The 18,161-nt window shown below is 42.5% G+C and overlaps 1 protein-coding gene across 3 annotated transcripts in view; it reads left to right on the forward strand.

Annotated features, from left to right (window-relative positions):
• The window catches only part of DYNC2H1 (dynein cytoplasmic 2 heavy chain 1), a 276,780-nt gene that overhangs the window by 150,630 nt on the left and 107,989 nt on the right, over nucleotides 1-18,161 (forward strand). For all 3 annotated transcript variants that reach the window (XM_069969745.1, XM_069969746.1, XM_069969747.1), the window contains 6 exons: nucleotides 427-587; nucleotides 1,054-1,179; nucleotides 2,624-2,734; nucleotides 7,760-7,915; nucleotides 16,060-16,135; nucleotides 17,234-17,433. In XM_069969745.1, the coding sequence (XP_069825846.1) occupies nucleotides 427-587; nucleotides 1,054-1,179; nucleotides 2,624-2,734; nucleotides 7,760-7,915; nucleotides 16,060-16,135; nucleotides 17,234-17,433 (830 nt within the window). The remainder of the gene's footprint in view (nucleotides 1-426; nucleotides 588-1,053; nucleotides 1,180-2,623; nucleotides 2,735-7,759; nucleotides 7,916-16,059; nucleotides 16,136-17,233; nucleotides 17,434-18,161) is intronic.

Consider the following 18,161-nt stretch of genomic DNA (forward strand, 5'->3'; position numbering starts at 1 on the left):
AGCTGTAGAGGAGGGAGCCAGTGAGGTGCAGCTGCAGCCTATAGCTGTAGAGGAGGGAGCCAGTGAGGTGCAGCTGCAGCCTATAGCTGTGGAGGAGGGAGCCAGTGAGGTGCAGCTGCAGCCTATAGCTGTAGAGGACGGAGCCAGTGAGGTGCAGCTGCAGCCTATAGCTGTGGAGGAGGGAGCCAGTGAGGTGCAGCTGCAGCCTATAGCTGTAGAGGACAGAGCCAGTGAGGTGCAGCTGCAGCCTATAGCTGTAGAGGACGGAGCCACTGAGGTGCAGCTGCAGCCTATAGCTGTGGAGGAGGGAGCCAGTGAGGTGCAGCTGCAGCCTATAGCTGTAGAGGAGGGCTTTACTAATAAATATTACAGTTGTTAATTATGTTGGATCCAATATATGAATTATAACTTCTAATTTTAATACAGGTCTCAAAGAACTATCTCCTGCTCCCCTTAACCTGAAGCGTCTCAGTAAGGACACTCTTGCTATTGAACCCATTCTAATAATTATATCTCCTGGAGCCGACCCATCCCAGGAACTACAGGAACTTGCCGGTGCTGAAGTTGGCAGAGAATGCTACCGTGAGGTGAGGACACATACATTTGTGTTACATTTGTGTTATTTGTGTTAGTCCTGTGACATGCTATAACCTATGACTGTAACCATGGCCACAGCCATAGTATTAATACAAGCCATAGCTGTCACATAATCCAATCCTAGCCCTCACAGCCATAAATGACTACAGTGCCCCATAATACCAGTTATAGTGTCACTGTACTTACTTACCCCGTGCTTTTGGCCTCATACTTTACTGGCAACCAGTCCAGGGCTGTTCACAGTAACATCTTGGGATTGTGCTGACTGTCCTCATAGTAAATGAGATCCAGCAATGTCACATTCCTGTGGATGGATCTTTCAGCCGATTTCCCCTTGTCTAACATCTTTCTTTTGTTTGCAAGTTATGTTCTAAAAGTGTAAATTCACACATAAGTCCTATATAGATACTGCCATATAAAGTTCTCTAAAAATATATATATATTTTTTTTTTATAGGTGGCTATGGGTCAAGGCCAAGCTGATCTGGCCATACAGACACTGAGGGAATGTGCCCGGGAAGGAGAGTGGCTTTGTCTGAAGAATCTGCATCTTGTCATTTCTTGGCTGCCAGTCCTGGAAAAGGCAAGTCCAACAAAAATAGTTTCCAAATGATAATTCTACTTTATTTTCCTGGCTTATTTTTCACATTCATTCATGAAAGTACACTGTGTGATATTATAATATGCAGCAAACACAGCACACCACAGCATCGGGTGCTTAGATATTCCAGACAGTGCACATAGTGCTGAGAGTTCAGCACAACGTCATAAATCATTGCTACCCACTGTACTCATTTTATGCATCCTTTAAAACTTATAATAAAGCGACAAATGCTGAAACTATAATGCACAGGCAAACACACAATGGAGTCATCACTTGTGAGTGATGGAGTCTGTCACTATAATGGACATTTTTACCCCTTAGAAAGGTTACACAAAATGTAAAAGTTATCTGGTGTCCACAGGATAAGGGATAACTAGCTGATAGATGGGGAGCCCAGAGTGAATGGGCCCAGAGTGGGCATGTTTGCCAATGTTCGGAAATGTGGGACAAAGTGGAGGTCAATCGCTGAACTCAGGAATGTTGGGAGCCTCATAGACTCGAATGAAGTGCTGATTGAGCATTGGTGCTGCCACGATTTTTACTTCGGGGTAGTGTTGAGTGGATTTATTGAGCTGTTCAGCTTTGGCAACGTTGTCCGAACCTAATTGTTCAGCATTTGACTCTCGGCGCCAGGAAAAAATTGATACAGCCATAGGCCATTGGCTGTGCCCATGTTTTCCTGGCAGCCCTAGGGCGGCATCCAACTTCTCCAGCCGCCAGGAGATGAATGCCGAGCATTCGGGTTCCTGAACAGTCTCTACTGGTTCTAGTAGTAGTGAGGGGCAGAGCAAAAAAAATAAATACCCTTTAAAGGGCCCTATTCCACCGGATGATTATCGTTCGCATAATCGTTAACGATAAACGATCCAAACGACCGCTATTACGAAAGACCTAAAATCGTTCCCCCATTTACATGGAAAGATAATCGTTACTTATGATTGTTCTTGCAGTCGTCTTGTTGTTGCTATTGCGCTCGTCACTATTGCGAACGACCGAACGACTTCTTATTCAATGCGAACGAGCAACGCTAAAAATAGGTCCAGGTCTTATTAAACGATCAACGATTTCTCGTTCGGTCGTTAACTGCTATTCAAACGAACGATTATCGTTTAGATTCGAACGATTTAACGATAATCTGAACCATAATCGTCTGGTGAAATAGGGCCCTAACTCTTCTAGAAAGATTTCTGCAGAGCAGTTGTGTTCATTAGGTACTGGAAGCCACTTGTACTTGTATTTGCACACAGCTTGTACTTTCTTAATGTAAGTGATACACAGCAATAAGATATTACAGTAGAAATGTCCTCATCTCATTCATAGCAGGTCTCTAATATACAGTTATACAGTAGGTTTGCATAGTGCATATTCTCCTATATATGTTACTTGCCCATGGACTAAGAATCTTTTCTTTATTATTCAACAGGAATTAAACAATCTGCAACCCAAACCCACTTTCCGTCTCTGGCTTACAGCAGAAGTGCACCCAAAATTTACACCAATATTGCTGCAGTCAAGTCTGAAGATAACTTACGAGGTAATCACATCTTATTTCTACGAGTGTTCTAGGTTTTATGATAATTCTCATAAACCAATATCAGCACAGTGGTATCAACTGTTATCCCAAGTATTATTTGATTAGTATATAGTAAGTAGTGATTTTGTGCACAGAAATACAAGTTTATGGCAAAAAGTTTTTTTCTGGTTAAAGGGGAATTAAAATAAATAAATAAATATATATATATATATATATATATATATATATATATATACTTACTGCCCTTGCTCACCCACTGCTGCTGCTATCTCTTTGTTGGCCCATGGCTGTACTGCACTTGAGTTTATGTTGCAAGATAGACTTCCTTCTCAATCTATTTATCTTTATCTATCTATCTCAGATTAATATGTCTGTTCATTTCTGCACTGATTTATAATCATTTTTCATGATTCATCCACCATGTCAGGGCCTCCATAGAGTTTACCACCTCTAGATTACACAATCTAAAGATTCACCGGATTTACCTAACACCCTGAGCCATTGTGATCAATCTGTTTGTACACTGTCTAGTCTAAAATGACATTGTCTAAGAATTAGGCAGATTTTCTTATTTGTCCAATGTCCCAGATTAGTAATATAGTCTAATTCTTTGACAGCGCAAACTTAGACTAGACAGAGTTAAAGGGGATAATCGGAGAGCAGGAAAGGTCCTACATATTCTGCTCTCTGGGGCTTCACTTCCTTCCTTTACCAATCTGTGCTGATACTTCTGCAGAGGAGAGGCAATGATCAATAGCTGCCCATCATTACCGATTGTGGTGACATAAGGTAGCTATTTTACTCTGTGCGCGAGCGTGGTTTGGCAGTGTCCGCATTGCTGGCGACATGCTCCCGCTCCCTTCTCTTCTATAGAATTTATCAGCAAAGACAGGCAAAGAGGAGAAAAGGAGCACCAGAGAACAGTAATCATAGGACCTTTCCTGCACTCCAAATATTCTCTTTACGAATGTTCCCGATTTAGCACAATGGCTAAGGCTGCTTAATAAACTGGCTCATCAAAGTCGATCAGACCCCTTCAGGTATGCTCATTAGAAATACAAACAAGGATTATCTCCATTGCAAATGTATATAACCACTGTTTGTATTTCTAATGATCATACCTAAGGATTTGACCTTGAAAGGCGTTGTATGTGAAAAATAAATTAGGTTTATACATTACCTTGTTCCTGTGGTACAACCTGCACAGCTTCCCGCTTTTTTTGGTGGTTGATGTCTATTGTTAATAATAACTCAGCAATACTCTTACCAACAAAAATGGCAGCCAGTGAGCTACTGTATGTGTCATCTTAGCAGATCGGTTATACTCTACCCTACAGACTCCTACAGCCATATCTGAGGTCAGAACCTTCCATAGTGTCGTCTTCCATTAAAAACTATGCAGTTTTGCATCTTATTTCTGTATAACAACTATGAAGCAAGAAAAGCTGCACAGTGTACCAGGTGTCATAGTTCACAGCAGTCTGGTTGGCCCTTCCCGTTTTCATAGGTTTGGTGTCTTATACCCTTATATAATTTGCCCAAAGAAGCTCTCAGTGGCAGCACCGCCGCCTGGAAACTGCTATCCAATATGACAAGTGGCGAGTCTTCAATAGCCGCTTGCATCTGAGATCTCATCAATAAAGACACAAGCACTAGAAAATCAGGCAGAGAGCAGAGGATGTGTGTTAAACAGCTGCTTCCATCTCCTCCAGCTGATAAGTGTTTATAAATGTGTCTCTTACATAACGCCATCTATTCAGGGCACAAAACACACAGGCATTAATTTCTGGGAAATGAAGGGCTTTACGTTTTGTTTTATTTTTTTTGCTCCGGCATTGTACTGTATTTATGACAAATTGCAGCTTTGTACCTTAGACACTTAGTATGGCCGGGGAGAAAAGCCTTTAATTGTATTCAATTCAGAGCGCACCTAGGATGGCAGGCAAATAAAATATATCATCAGGATTCTTGTTCCCATACCTACTTCTCTGTATGCCACAGATGATTAGGACTAGACAGCCCTGGTAGTGGTAAAATTATATCTGGTTTCTCCCTCCCTCTCTGTCTATCTATCTATCTATCTATCTATCTATCTATCTATCTATCTATCTGTATTTATTGTGATGAATAGATAGATAATGTGGGCACTCATTAAAATGTATATTGTCCAAACAGTACTCATATCTCTGACTCTCTTACACATATATATCTCTGTTTCTTATTTCCAGCCATCTCCCACAGATGTAGTGGCTGGTCACAGTACACGGCCCCATGCAGTGTTCCATTGCAAAAACATTTCCACAACCAGCCAGGTATAAAGCAAGCAGCAGCCTGGTAGGACCTAATTAAAAAGGGCCATTTCCAGCCTAATAATACTAGCCTGTAACCACCTAGGGCTCAGAACCTTATTTTTGGCTCCTCTGGGCCTGATCAAGCTCAATACTGGCTTTAGTAGGTACTGTGGTAATAATTATTGGTTAGGACGATCTGTTTTATATGTTAACACCAAGGCAAGCCCTAGCTTAGTAATGGATGATGACCTCTATCGCCCTAAAAACAAGTGAACATAGTCACATTTACCCATCTGATTGCTGCTGATCCAGCACCCCCACTGTACCACAGTCTTTGGCGGAGGTATCCTGGTGATATCCCCGTGCACGGTGCGCAGTTCACTGTGGCCAGTCACTGGTCTCAGCAGTCATGTGAGCTTGTTGTGGCACATGACCGCTTTAGTTTTTTTCCCTCCTCCAGTTCCTGTCACCTGGCATATATTTTAGCCTAAAAAACGCTTTAAGGGACAATAATATAACTCCATATCACCAACTTTATAAATAAAGTGCACTCGGGGGGGGGCTACATTTATCAATGTTGCGCCCCTGGCATATGCCCAGCCATGCCCCTTCTCCCTAGTGTACGCCAGCCACGTCCCCTGCTCGCCTGATAGGGATGCGGCAAGGTGGGGAGGCATGGCCTCCTCCCAAGCCTGATTTATCCGCCTGCTCACAAGCTTAAATCATGATGCAAATCTACACCTGCTAGAGGCAGGTGTAGATTCGCTGCCTAGAGCCTGCACCGGGCGCAGGGCTGACCAGATTTACTAAGAAACATGCATGGGTGTGGGCGTAAATGCAGCCAGGAGGACGGGGCCTAATTGTTCGCTGGTCTTCTTCAATGTCCTCTTTGGTGCATATTTCATCTAGCCCTAATTGCCAGACTTTAAATATATGTCATTGTAATAAAAGATACATCAACCGGCACTACCTTTCATGCAGCAGGTGGAGGTATCGGGGGATTGGCTTGGCCTGTGAGGAGAGAATTAATGGTTAATGACTGGTGCTCACATCCCTATATGCAATCGCGTATACCGTAACTGTTCAAAGAAATACGGGGGGCACTCAGTCTGATGAAACCTTCTTTATTTCATTTCACAAACAGGCTAAAATGTAGCAATGGAGAGCAGGTGGGGGGATGCCACAGGTAGCAAACAGTTACAGCTGTTTCACGCACATGCACACGCACCCTCAGAGGAAGCGCGCATGCGCGTGAAACAACTGTAACTGTTTGCTATGTGTGGCGTCCCCTTACCTGAAATGAAATAAAGAAGGTTTCATCAGACGGTGAGTGCCCCCCGCATTTCTTCTCTGATCTATCGTTGTATTAAGCTATATGTTTCAGCACCTCTGGCTAATAGTGCTAAATTACAATCACCCAAACAGCCCATGTTAGATCACATTATACCTCATCATGGTTTTCATCAGCACTAGGTGATCTCATTTATTATTGATTTTTTTGTGTTCTCAATCATTCTCTACCCGATTAATCCATCAGCTGACAGATGATGACCGGACATTATGAAAGCATTGTCCAGCAGTGTATAAGTTCTGCCGCTCTAATAATATACTTTATGCGTTAATGGAAACTGACTCAGTTTCATAGCAATAGTTGTACATACAGTAATGGTACCTTTTAGTTTTTAGATCCAATATGAGAAAAAAAAGGTTGTCCAGCCATGTAAAGTGCCTTAGAGGTGTGGCCTGAGAACTAAAATGCCCTGGGCTGCATCACCTCTCCTTGCTTTCTTGCAACATCCTCTTTCCCCGTCTACGAATCCTGCTGAAATCCTGTCCTGGCACCCTTTCCATTCCGGATGATTGACGCCTGCATGTTATTTTAGCAGGGCTTCAAGAACTCTGCGTTTCATTCATAGCTGGAGGAGGGGGGAGGTATTCTTCACTACTTAAGTGCCCAGCCACACCTCTATGACACTTTACACGGTTGACAAAATGATTTTTTTCACATATTGCACCCACAGATCTACCAACTAAAGGTAACCTTACTGTTTATTTAACCATTACTGTGAAGCTACTGTACATGCTGTGTTTGGAAGAATGTTTTTCTAATCTTAATATCCCCTTAGCCCACCCCATACACTGTTTTTCCAATGCGCTGTAAGTATATGGGATTATGAGGAATTAATATTACTGCACCCCCAATTTATAGAGATTGTAGGTTTCTTTTTAGCAGGACCCATAAGGTGAGGAAAGAAAATAAAATTCCTGATATAATCTGCCACCTCCAAGACATGTAACTCGTGATATCTATATATATTAAATACATAAGGACTTGTTTCCATCTTTTGGCCATGTTCACACAACGTAAGTTCCGTACTTATCACGGCCGTTGTTGCAAAGGCCGTGATTGGTACGGAACTTATGTTGTGCTGCATGCCGAGGGAATCCCAGCCGGAGGGTATACACATGGTATACACTCAGGCCGGGATCCCTAGCGGCACCGTAGAAAACTGACATGTCAGTAGAAAACCCTGTCAGTGCACACTGTGGAGCGAGCGGCTCCAGTCTCAAGCACCATAGTGTGCAGTGGGGAGTTCTGATGCAGGCGCGCTCGGATGAGCCCGCATAAGAACTCAGCGGCACCAACTGGGATGATCTTTTCTGAGATCGTCCGATCTCATACTAAGTGTGCACATAACCTTAGTCTGTACTTATATTAATTGTTATTTTTCAGGCACCTCCTGGATTAAAAAAGAACCTGTTAAGAACTTACGAATCATGGACGCCTGAGCAAATTGCCAAGGGTGGGCTGACGCCTCGAGCACAAGCGTTATTTTACCTGGCGTGGTTTCATGCAGTGTGTCAAGAAAGAAGGAACTACATACCTCAGGTGAGCGAGTCCGGGGATGTTCCATCCTAAAGGGAACCTGTCATTATATTCATGCTGCCTGAGCCCCAAGTCATCAGGGCAGCTTCTACCTTCCTGGGGACTTTGCTTAATAGATCTCACCCTATACCTAAACAGAGAAAGACCTATCAGTCAGGGCAGGGGGGTGGGGAGAAGCCACCAAGGACCGCCCCAATGACTTGTGGTTCAGGCAGCATAAAGCCATTCCCTTTTAAATGCTTTGTTCACTGTTGACATCAAACTTGTTATTACTTTAATGAAACTTGAATAGAAATCATTTGCTGCATTGGAAAAAGTCTTGACTTGAAGGCAATTGCCTTCCTGTACATTTACCCAAAGATCTTTTTATTGTACAATAGTATCATGCCTTTTGTTGTTTTAATAGATGGGACCTAAAGCAAATCTAGTGTAGCGTGGAGAGGCAGTGTACTGACTGTATAGAAGTGATTCCGGTGACTACCTTGGTACAACTCTGCTTCATGTACTTGGATTTGTCACCCACATAGGAAACCAGTTGGTTGCAGGGCAGCCAGCACCCCACAAAACAGATTCAACCTGGCCATACACACTAGGTTCGGTCAAACCTGCTGATTTTAGGAAGTTCAGCTGACAATCTAATGTGTATAGTAGCCTTTTTGATATTCCCCAGATGGCAGATTTGAGGGAGAAAAGAGAACCTAATGGACTACAACTACCTGAAATCCTCCTGATTTTGGGAAGATAAATCACTACCAGAGGTGTCTAGCTGCGGCCTTCTCCCCTCTACTGAGAACACACTGTCAAGTATGTGTATAGGGAGAGTTACAGATGTATCTGCCATCATGAATTTGGAGGCTCGACGACATAGCAGAACAGCACACCAGTGTACTGCAGCCTTTACACGCTCAGTGCAAGTGAGATGTGATGTATACACTGTACTGCTCTCTACAGTGCATTCACTTTCCCACTTCGCCATAATACACTATATAGTGAGGGGTGATGCATATTATACTGCATGCATAGCCACTTACTATATTTTCTGGGCCCAAAGGCTCTCATCAAATTCATCTAGCATCTCTGAGTTTAGTTGTGATGCTCCTGCATCCGGGCCTGTGTACAATAAAGGGGAACTATCAGCAGGTTAGACGAATCTAACCTGCTAATAGCTCCCTATACACAGGAAATGCCGAGGAGGATGGTATGTCTCTTACCTTCTTCCTCAGCGATGTTCCGGTGCAGCAAGTCGTGTGCTGCATGGTCCGGTGAGACCATTAGGAGCACTGCTCATCCCCATAGCGTGGATGCGGGCCGCCCCCAACTGGCCCACTTCATTCATTATCATTAGAAAGGGGCTGACTGAATTGGCGCTATGGAGGCGGGCAGTGCTCCTAACAGCTCCACCCCAGTCCTCCTAATGGTGTCACCGGACTGTGGAGCAAATGACTAACTGCACTGTAACAGCGCCGATGAGGAAGGTAAGAGACATACCTTCCTCTTCATCGTCTCCTGTGCAATAGGGAGCTATCAGCAGGTTAGATTTGTCTAAGCTGCTGATAGTTCCCCTTTAAGTGAGCAGCAATGCATACAGTAGTGTATGCATCATCTCTTGGTGTACGGGAGCAGCTAGGCCAGCCTTTGACAATTGTCCTTGCACCTTGTTGTACTTTTTGTGCCATGTTAAGCTAAGACGTTGGCATGCCACGTGAATAGAGTAATGTTCCACCAGTCAGCCTAATAGTGACTACCTCTGTGGCTATCGGCTATATAGGAAAAGCTACAGATATTGTAAAGATTTAATTCCATTCTCTAACCTATGGGTACTCCGCTACCTCAGCGGAATTAGACGTTAATTCCTAATAACGCGGACATATTGTAAGACACCTAGATTATAAATGTCTCCTAAATGAAGAGACCTTTTTTTTTGTAGAATAATCTTTCCTCAGTAACACACGGCAGTAAGAGACGCTCCCCGTGTATTTTATGAAACTTAAACTCAATTTAAGCCTGGGAGATTATTTCCTTTTTATCCTTCTATTAAGCTCTGAGCTGCAATCATGTTAATTTATCCCGAGTCCACATGACAATAAATTACTTAGCACCTTAACATTGTGAGCCAACCTCATTTATCCTGCAGACCATGGCTGACACGCAGGGCGAAGAGTGGGAACCCGCCAGAATTTACAGTGCCTGCTCCTAGACTCTATAATAGCATGTAGATCCACCGGGGCTGCAGCAGCACGCCGATCATCACTTTACCTTGCAGTATAGTAAATTTAAAGGGAACCTGTCGTCACATTGACCCCCTTTAGTAACTCTATAGGAGTCTAAGTGATGTACTTCAGTGGGTGTTATGGCAGGTTTGGGGTACAATCCTAAACATCGGTTTTGAAAATTAAAGGACAACTCCGGCGCTGATAAAATAAAAAAAGAAAAAAAAAAACTGAAGCTCCAGTTGGTGTCTTCATTTTTTCTTCACTTCCTGGTTTGGGCTTTCCCATGATGCACTTTGTCTCCTGTGATGTCTAACTGACTTTGTAAAACTGTTAGATGGCTTACAGCTTGTTCAGCCAATCAGAGCAGAGCAACCTGAGTCATCTGACAAAGGGAGGCTGGCCTAACAGGGCTTAGAAGCGCCTCCCTCTTGATGATGTCATTGTCACTAAATGGCTGCCACAGAACAGCCTGGGGTCTACAGTCATTAGGTAAAAATGGCAGCAGATGACACTACGTTTAGTGGAAATCTTTCAGGCTGAAATTGACTGACTATGCAGTGTTGATTTGTCGATAGGGAAGTTAAAAATCTGCTCACAAATTGATACCGGTTTGGTGCAGATTATTTCCGTCTAGTGTGCATTTACCTTCATAGGTACAAAAATGTGAATAAAGCCGTGACACAGGCTCTAAACCAGATGTGAACAGGCATATACAGTACCTAGTTATACCCATTAGTCCCATTCAGTCTCATGGAGGGGCAGTTAGGTTAGAAGACATGGCAGACCCCCATATTCATGATGGGTTGAAATGCTAGTAGTGCGCCCCCCAGCAGTCAGATATCTGTGTCTCTGTCTGTCTCTCTCTCTCTCTCTCTCTCTCTATATATATATATATATATATATATATATAAAGCTCACATTGGAAGGAACTGTAGTTATGTTTTGGGGAATTATAGGAAGAGGGATAAAACTGAGCATGCAGGATATGAGTGTCCATCCACCATTCAGCAAGGTATATTGATGTATACTGTTATAACCCCTTTAATTGTAATCGGTCACTAAGATTATAATGCCTTAAATAAGGGCAGTATAAACTAGTGATAGAATTGCTGAACAGATCGGTGTATTACTGACATCATTCTGTTCAGCCTAATATGCAGGAGAATATGATGTTTGCTGCACCCCGCCCTCCAGCTGCTGAGGCTAGATTCACACACACCAGATCCTCAGCGGATTTCCCGCTGCGATCATCTATTTTTGAAGAAGAAAATGCACTCACCGGGTAAAATTCTTAGTTTTTATTCCTTTATTGTAAAAAACAGTATACGGAAAAGGTGCAGACACAAGGGTGCAGATGCCACAAAAGTGCTGGTCACAGGCTGTTTCACGCCCCTTACAGCGCTTCTATGGACCGTGGAGCTCCTACGCTCTGTAGAAGCACCCTAAGGGGCGTGAAACAGCCTGTGACCAGCACCTTCGTGTTGTCTGCACTAGGGATGGTCCGAACCCTCCGAGGTTCGGGTTCGTATGATTCCCGCTGTCTGCCCGCTCCGTGGAGCGGGTGGATACAGCTGGAGGACCGCCTGGAAAACTGGGATACAGCCTATGGCTATGGCTGTATCCCAGTTTTCCAGGCTGTCCTCCCGCTGGATCCGCCCGCTGCACGGAGCAGGCAGACAGCGGGAATCATTACCGAGAGTTCGGGTTCGTACGAACCCGAACCGAACTCTGTTTGCACCATCACTAGTCTGCACCCGTGTGTGTCTGCACCTTGTCCGTATACTGTTTTTTACAATGAAGAAATAAAGACCTAAGAATTTTACCCGGTGAGTGCAACTCTATTTCCTTCTTAAAAAATAGCTGATTGTATTCTGATGCACATTTTGAGTTGGCACCTCCGATATTTTTGCTGCTGTTTTTTGTTTTCTATTTAGCCTAGACGCCAGATGTGATTTGTAGTTCCGCCATCAACTTCTTTGTGTGATATACGGATTTCACGCAGCGAATTTGCTGCCAAATCTTCTGTGGATCCCTTGCCTGTCATTTTGAATGAAAATACATATTGACATCCTGCTACGAGTATGTAAGTGACAGCCCCCTTAACCCCCTGCTGGACGGAACATACTGTACCTGCTTGACGCACCAGCTTGCTTTGGTGGTTCCGTAGCCACTGATTGGCTGAGCGGGGCGTCCAGGTGCCGGGAACCCCCGAAGCAGGTACAGCATGTTCAGGACAGCGGGGGGTTAAGGGGGCTGTCACTTACATACTTGAAGCAGGATGTCAATATGTATTGTCATTCAAAATGACAGGCAAGGAATCTGCAGCAGATCAGGTGTGTGAATCTAGCCTGAATGAGAGTTTACTGCCTATACACAGCATGGATAGATAACGGCCAATCAGCAGCTGGTGGGCGGTGTTTTCTGCTTCTCATGAATATCCAGGACTACTGGGCTCATGCACATAATGGAGAGGACTACTTATTGTCCATGTTATTCAGGAGGATATCTCTGGATCAGCTGCACAGAGCAATGTAAGTGATACATCATTCTGTTCAGCTTCTCTGTCACTAGTTTATGCTACTCTTACATAGGACATCATAAACCTGCTGACAGAGTCTCTTTAAAGTCAGTAGGCCTGAGTTGTAATATCAACCTGTGGACATTGATGTTTCCAGGAAGTGAACATGTTTTTTTTTTTTTTTTTTCTGTTTTAATCTTGGACAACACCTTTAAATCCCATCCTCCAATTCTAGGCTAACATTGGTTATCGGCAATCAGTTTGGTGTTGATGATTTTAGGTTTTGGAGATTTTTGCAGGTATTTTTAGTCCTTGTAGAGTGAGCGCCGTTCTTCTTCTTCTTCCTGTGTACGTTTTTAGTAATCTCCATCTATATGGAATTAGAGGTAATAGCGGTGTTTCTTCCCATGTCTGGGGAAGTAATTTATGTTTTCTATTTAGTATAATCCCTACCTCAAACGTCATTGCAGTGTGAGGATTTGTGATGTCTTTGAAGGTTACTTTATTATGTTTGCCAGCTGAGTGCATTAATCTTTGATGCTTTGCTTGTTTCTCTACATCTACCTGTCATTTGTTCAATGGTGTAACATACCAGTCCATACTCCTGTGCACGACCCTTCCACCTTAGGGCCTGAGATGCAATTGCATTTATCACCTTGTAGCAGTGACGCTTTTAACCATATCTGTATCTTCAGGAGGGCTGAAATGTGCTTGTTGGCTTAAAGGGGATTATCCAGGCATAGAAAAACATGGCCACTTTCTTCCATAAACAGCATCCCTCCTGCCTTTAGTTTGGCGGTGGGGTTTTTTCCTCTCAGTTCCATTGAAGTTAATGGACCTGAGGACAGGGGTGTTGTTGTTTTTGCAATAAAGTAGTTGTGCTTCCTCTAATCCTGGATAACCCCTTTAAAAAAAATGCAGTTTTGTGTCAGTTTATGCTACATGTGGCACAGGGTATTGGAGGGGTACTCCGGAGGGAAAAAAAAGTTTTTAAATTAACTGTAGTTGGAAAGTTATATAGATTTTTCAATTACTTCTATTTAAAAATCCCAAGTCTTCCAGCACTTATCAGCTGCTGCATGTCCCACAGGAAGTGGTGTAATCTTTCCAGTCTGACACAGTGCTCTCTGCTGCCATCTGTGTCCATGTCAGGAACTGTCCAGAGCAGCAGCAAATCCCCATAGAAAACCTCTCCTGTTCTGGACAGTAGAGGTGGCAGAAGATATCGCAGTGTCAGACTGGAAAAAATACAACTCTCCCTGCAGGATATACAGCAGCTGATAAATACTGGAAGACTCTGTATAACTTTCTAACAGCATTTTTGTCAGTTTTTGAAAAAATAAAAATAAAAATTCTCCAGAGTACCCCTGTAATGTTATGTGATAATGATCAGGACATTGTGCAGTGTACATACAGCCTGTAGAAAGTCTGTGCATGGTATACTGCACTTCTACAGTAAGGCATCATTCAGCCGAGCACTTCTGCCCCCATCATTATAGGCATTAGAGGAGGTGTCAGTGCCCGGACCTCACAGATCTAAACTTCTGACACGTCTCTATGATACATCAGAAGTCTAATGAAATAATTTGGATCCTTTAAACATTTCTGACTTTGATATTAACTTTAAAGTTCAAGACCTGGCTAAAGGTTTCCAGTTCAGCCCACAGAGCCGGAGCGGAATTGGATGGATTGATTATAAAAAGGAATTCACCACCTACTACCGCATAGATTGGGGGTTTACGGCAAAATCCTTTAAAAACTGATTCTCTCAAACTCTAGATGTATAGAAACTAGTTCTGTCCTTATTTATGTAAGGTAGTAGTTATATACTTATCAACTCACATTGTGATTGGCATCTTGTCTGGGATCTGGAATCACATAGTCAGACCCACGCTATATCAGCAACCCTCCACAAAGGCAGCCAGCTGAAATGCATGTCAATGTTCTCTGCTGCCACCTCTGTCCATGACAGGAAGTGTCCAGATCAGTAGCCAATCCCAATAGAAAACCTCTCCTGCTCTGGACAGTTCCTGACATGAACAGAGGTGGCAGCAAAGAGCACTGTGTCAGACTGGAAAGCATACGCCACTTCCTGCAGGACATACAGCAGTTGATTAGTACCGGAAGAGTTGCGATTTTTTTAAATAGAATAATGACTCTCTGGCACTTCTTTGCACCAGTTGATTTTTTTTTTTTTATTTGCTGGAGTACACGTTTAAGTCTTCCCTGAAGGTTTTATTCTTCACACCCTACACCATTTTTGTAGCCCGTCTACTGGACACAGTATTCCAGATGTGAGGTCACTAGAGCTCTATACAGCCGGATCACACAGCCCAGCATACCATTAGATAGATAGATACAGCCCAGCATATATATATTTTGGTATGCTGGGCTGTATATGTATATATATATTTTGGTATGCTGGGGTGTATATATATATATATATATATATATATATATATATATATATATATATATATATATATATATATAATTTATATATATATATTTATAATGGTATGCTGGGCTGTATAAATATATACATTTTATATATATGTGTGTATATATTTATACAGCCCAGCATACCATTATAAATATATATATACAGCCCAGCATACATTTATATATACACACACACAGCCCAGCATACCATTATATTTACTGCCTAGCACACTATTTGCTTTCCCAACCGCCTGGTTGCACTGCTGCTTTTTTTTTCAAGGCTGTCAGAAATCATTACCCCTAAATCCTTCTCTTCTGAAGTCTTTGTCAGCACAGAACTGCCGATATAACACATACTTATTATTTAGCTTCATACTTGTATCCCTGCACATACTTTGCACTATAGGACTGCCCTTTATTACCTATTATCTCACAACCTAATTTATTGTGACTGTAAATAAGGATTGTAAGTGCCACCCGCCGTTATTATATATGTGTTCCTCCATCTATATACTGTATGTATTGGAAAATGTTCTGCACCTGCATGGAATATAGCATAGATAGATAAATATGGATAAATATATATGAATGACATTTTTTTTATGGTATATTGTTTGTTGAGGCCTACCATTTTCTTGTATGTTTGTTTAGTTCTAGACTTAATGGGGGAGATTCATGAAAGGGTGTAAATATACACCTGGTGTAAACTGCCCACAGCAACCAATCACAGCTCCTCTTATATTTTACCAGAGCTGACAGTTGAGCTGTGATTGGTTGCTGTGGGCAGTTTACACCAGGTGTATATTTACACCCTTTCATGAATCTCCCCCAATATGTATTATATCATGTAGTAGATATATCTTTCTTTGGATCATGTACTAGACTGATACTTCTATATAACATGCATCTTTATGCTTTCATTTATTCTGTCTGCAATGTGTTTCTTATACTTATCAGAAATGTTTTCTCCCCAGGGCTGGACCAAATTCTATGAATTCTCTCTGTCGGACCTGCGCGCTGCTTATGATATTATTGATCGCCTTTTTGAAGGTGGGTAAATGCTGTGCTGTAAAACTCATGGTTCACCAGGCAAAATACCATCTTTGTGTATAATCATTCAGAGTTTGGGCTCATCGGGCATGTTTTTTTCCCCCCTGAGACCAGACTTTCACATTTATTTTTATTGGAGTCAGAGGCACAGGAGGTGTATCGATCTTTTCTTTCCTTCTTTTTGGATGTAGAGTTTGGCTCGCAAAGCCTACAGTTTAGTGTGGTCTTCCCATAGTCTATACACTATATAATCTCATTGTTGGGGACCCAACTACTAGTAGACTATAGAAAAGTAGCATACAGGTGCTCCTATATAGCATTCACTGCTTATTTCTGAAACTCAGCTAACCACATTATTGCTCAATTACACTATACCTGAGCCCCTAAGCCCTTCATTTCTATACACTGTACTCTTATTATCCTATCTAGTAAGGTTAGTCAGCATCATTATGGATGCAAGGGATGTCACTCTTCTCTTCCAGACACCTGAAAATCAAATCTGCCAAATTGTGCCCCAGCTTCTGTATTGTTGAGCATCCAGACAGATAAGCTGGGTGGTAGCCCTGATGTATACTGAAATAAAAGTCATTGTTAAAAAACCATTATGAAGAGAAAAGAATTGTTTAAGATTAGTGTCAGAAAGTTATACAGATTTGTAAATTGCTTCTATTAAAAAATCTGAAGTCGTCCCATACTTATCAGCTGCTGTATGTCCTGTAGGAAGTGGTGTATGCTTTCCAGTCTGACACAGTGCTCTCTGCTACCCCTCCTGCTCTGGACAGTTTCTGACATGGACAGAGGTGGCAGCAGAGAGCGCTGTGTCAGACTGCAAAGAATACACCACTTCCTGCAGGACATACAGCAGCTGATAAGTACTGGAATACTTCAGATTTTTAATAGAAGTTATTTACAAACCTGTATGAATTTCTGACTATTTTAAAAACCTTTTTTCTCCGGAGTACCCATTTTAAGTGGCCCAGCTAAGAAAAGTCTGGTTTAGAATTGAGAACATCTTTGACATAAGGCAGATGTATCCAGACTGTCCATATGTTCCCGCATGATTGCTCTATATTTACTTTTATATGTCCCTTCTTGCAGGAGGCAGAGCCTTACAGTGGGATTTTGTTAATGGTCTTCTAGAGAACGCAATTTATGGAGGACGAGTAGATAACTACTTTGATTTACGAGTTCTTCGCTCCTATCTGGAACAGTTTTTCAATCCTCATGCAGCAGGGATAAGAGGAAGCAAGATGACGCTGCCATTGTCTGTCTCTTTGCCTAACTCCTGCAGCATCATGGTAAGATTTATGATGGAAGGGACGGGGTGCTTTATGTAAGATGGGCGCTCTGCCTGCTGGGAAACCAGTGAGTGTCCACCATACCCTATCAACTAGATGGCAACAAAGATTTACAGAAACTGAATAGATGGGTATTATGCATGTTGTTATTGTTACCTGTACATTAAAGGGATCAATTGCTTAAAGGGGTATTCCAACAATAGTCTTTCAAATCAACTAGTTTCAGAAAGTTTATATAGATTTGTAATTTAGTTCTATTTGAAAATCTCCAGTCTTTCAGTACTTATCAGCTGCTGTATGCCCTACAGGAAGTGGTGTTTTCTTTTCAGTCTGACACAGTGCTCTCTGCTGCCACCTCTGTTCATGTCAGTAACTATCCAGAGCAGGAAAGTTTTTCTATGGGGATTTGCTACTTCTGTAGACAGTTTCTGACATGTACCAGAGGTGGCAGCAGAGAGCACTGTGTCAGGCTAAAAAGAATACACCACTTCCTGCAGGACATACAACAGCTGGTAAGTACTGGAAGACTGGAGATTTTTAAATAGAAGTAAATTACAAATCTATATAGCTTTCTGAAAGTAGTTTATTTGAAGGAAAAAGATTTTCGTTGGAGTACCCCTTTAACTAAAAAATAGGCCACTGCTCCGGTGGTCCCCCTTCTCCCCTTTCTCCCCTCCCTGGGTTTGATTGAGTTCTGTGGATGGGGAGAAGCTGGTGAGGAGCCAGCC

Source organism: Dendropsophus ebraccatus, chromosome 5 (genome assembly GCF_027789765.1).
Source record: "Dendropsophus ebraccatus isolate aDenEbr1 chromosome 5, aDenEbr1.pat, whole genome shotgun sequence".
NCBI lineage: Eukaryota > Metazoa > Chordata > Amphibia > Anura > Hylidae > Dendropsophus > Dendropsophus ebraccatus.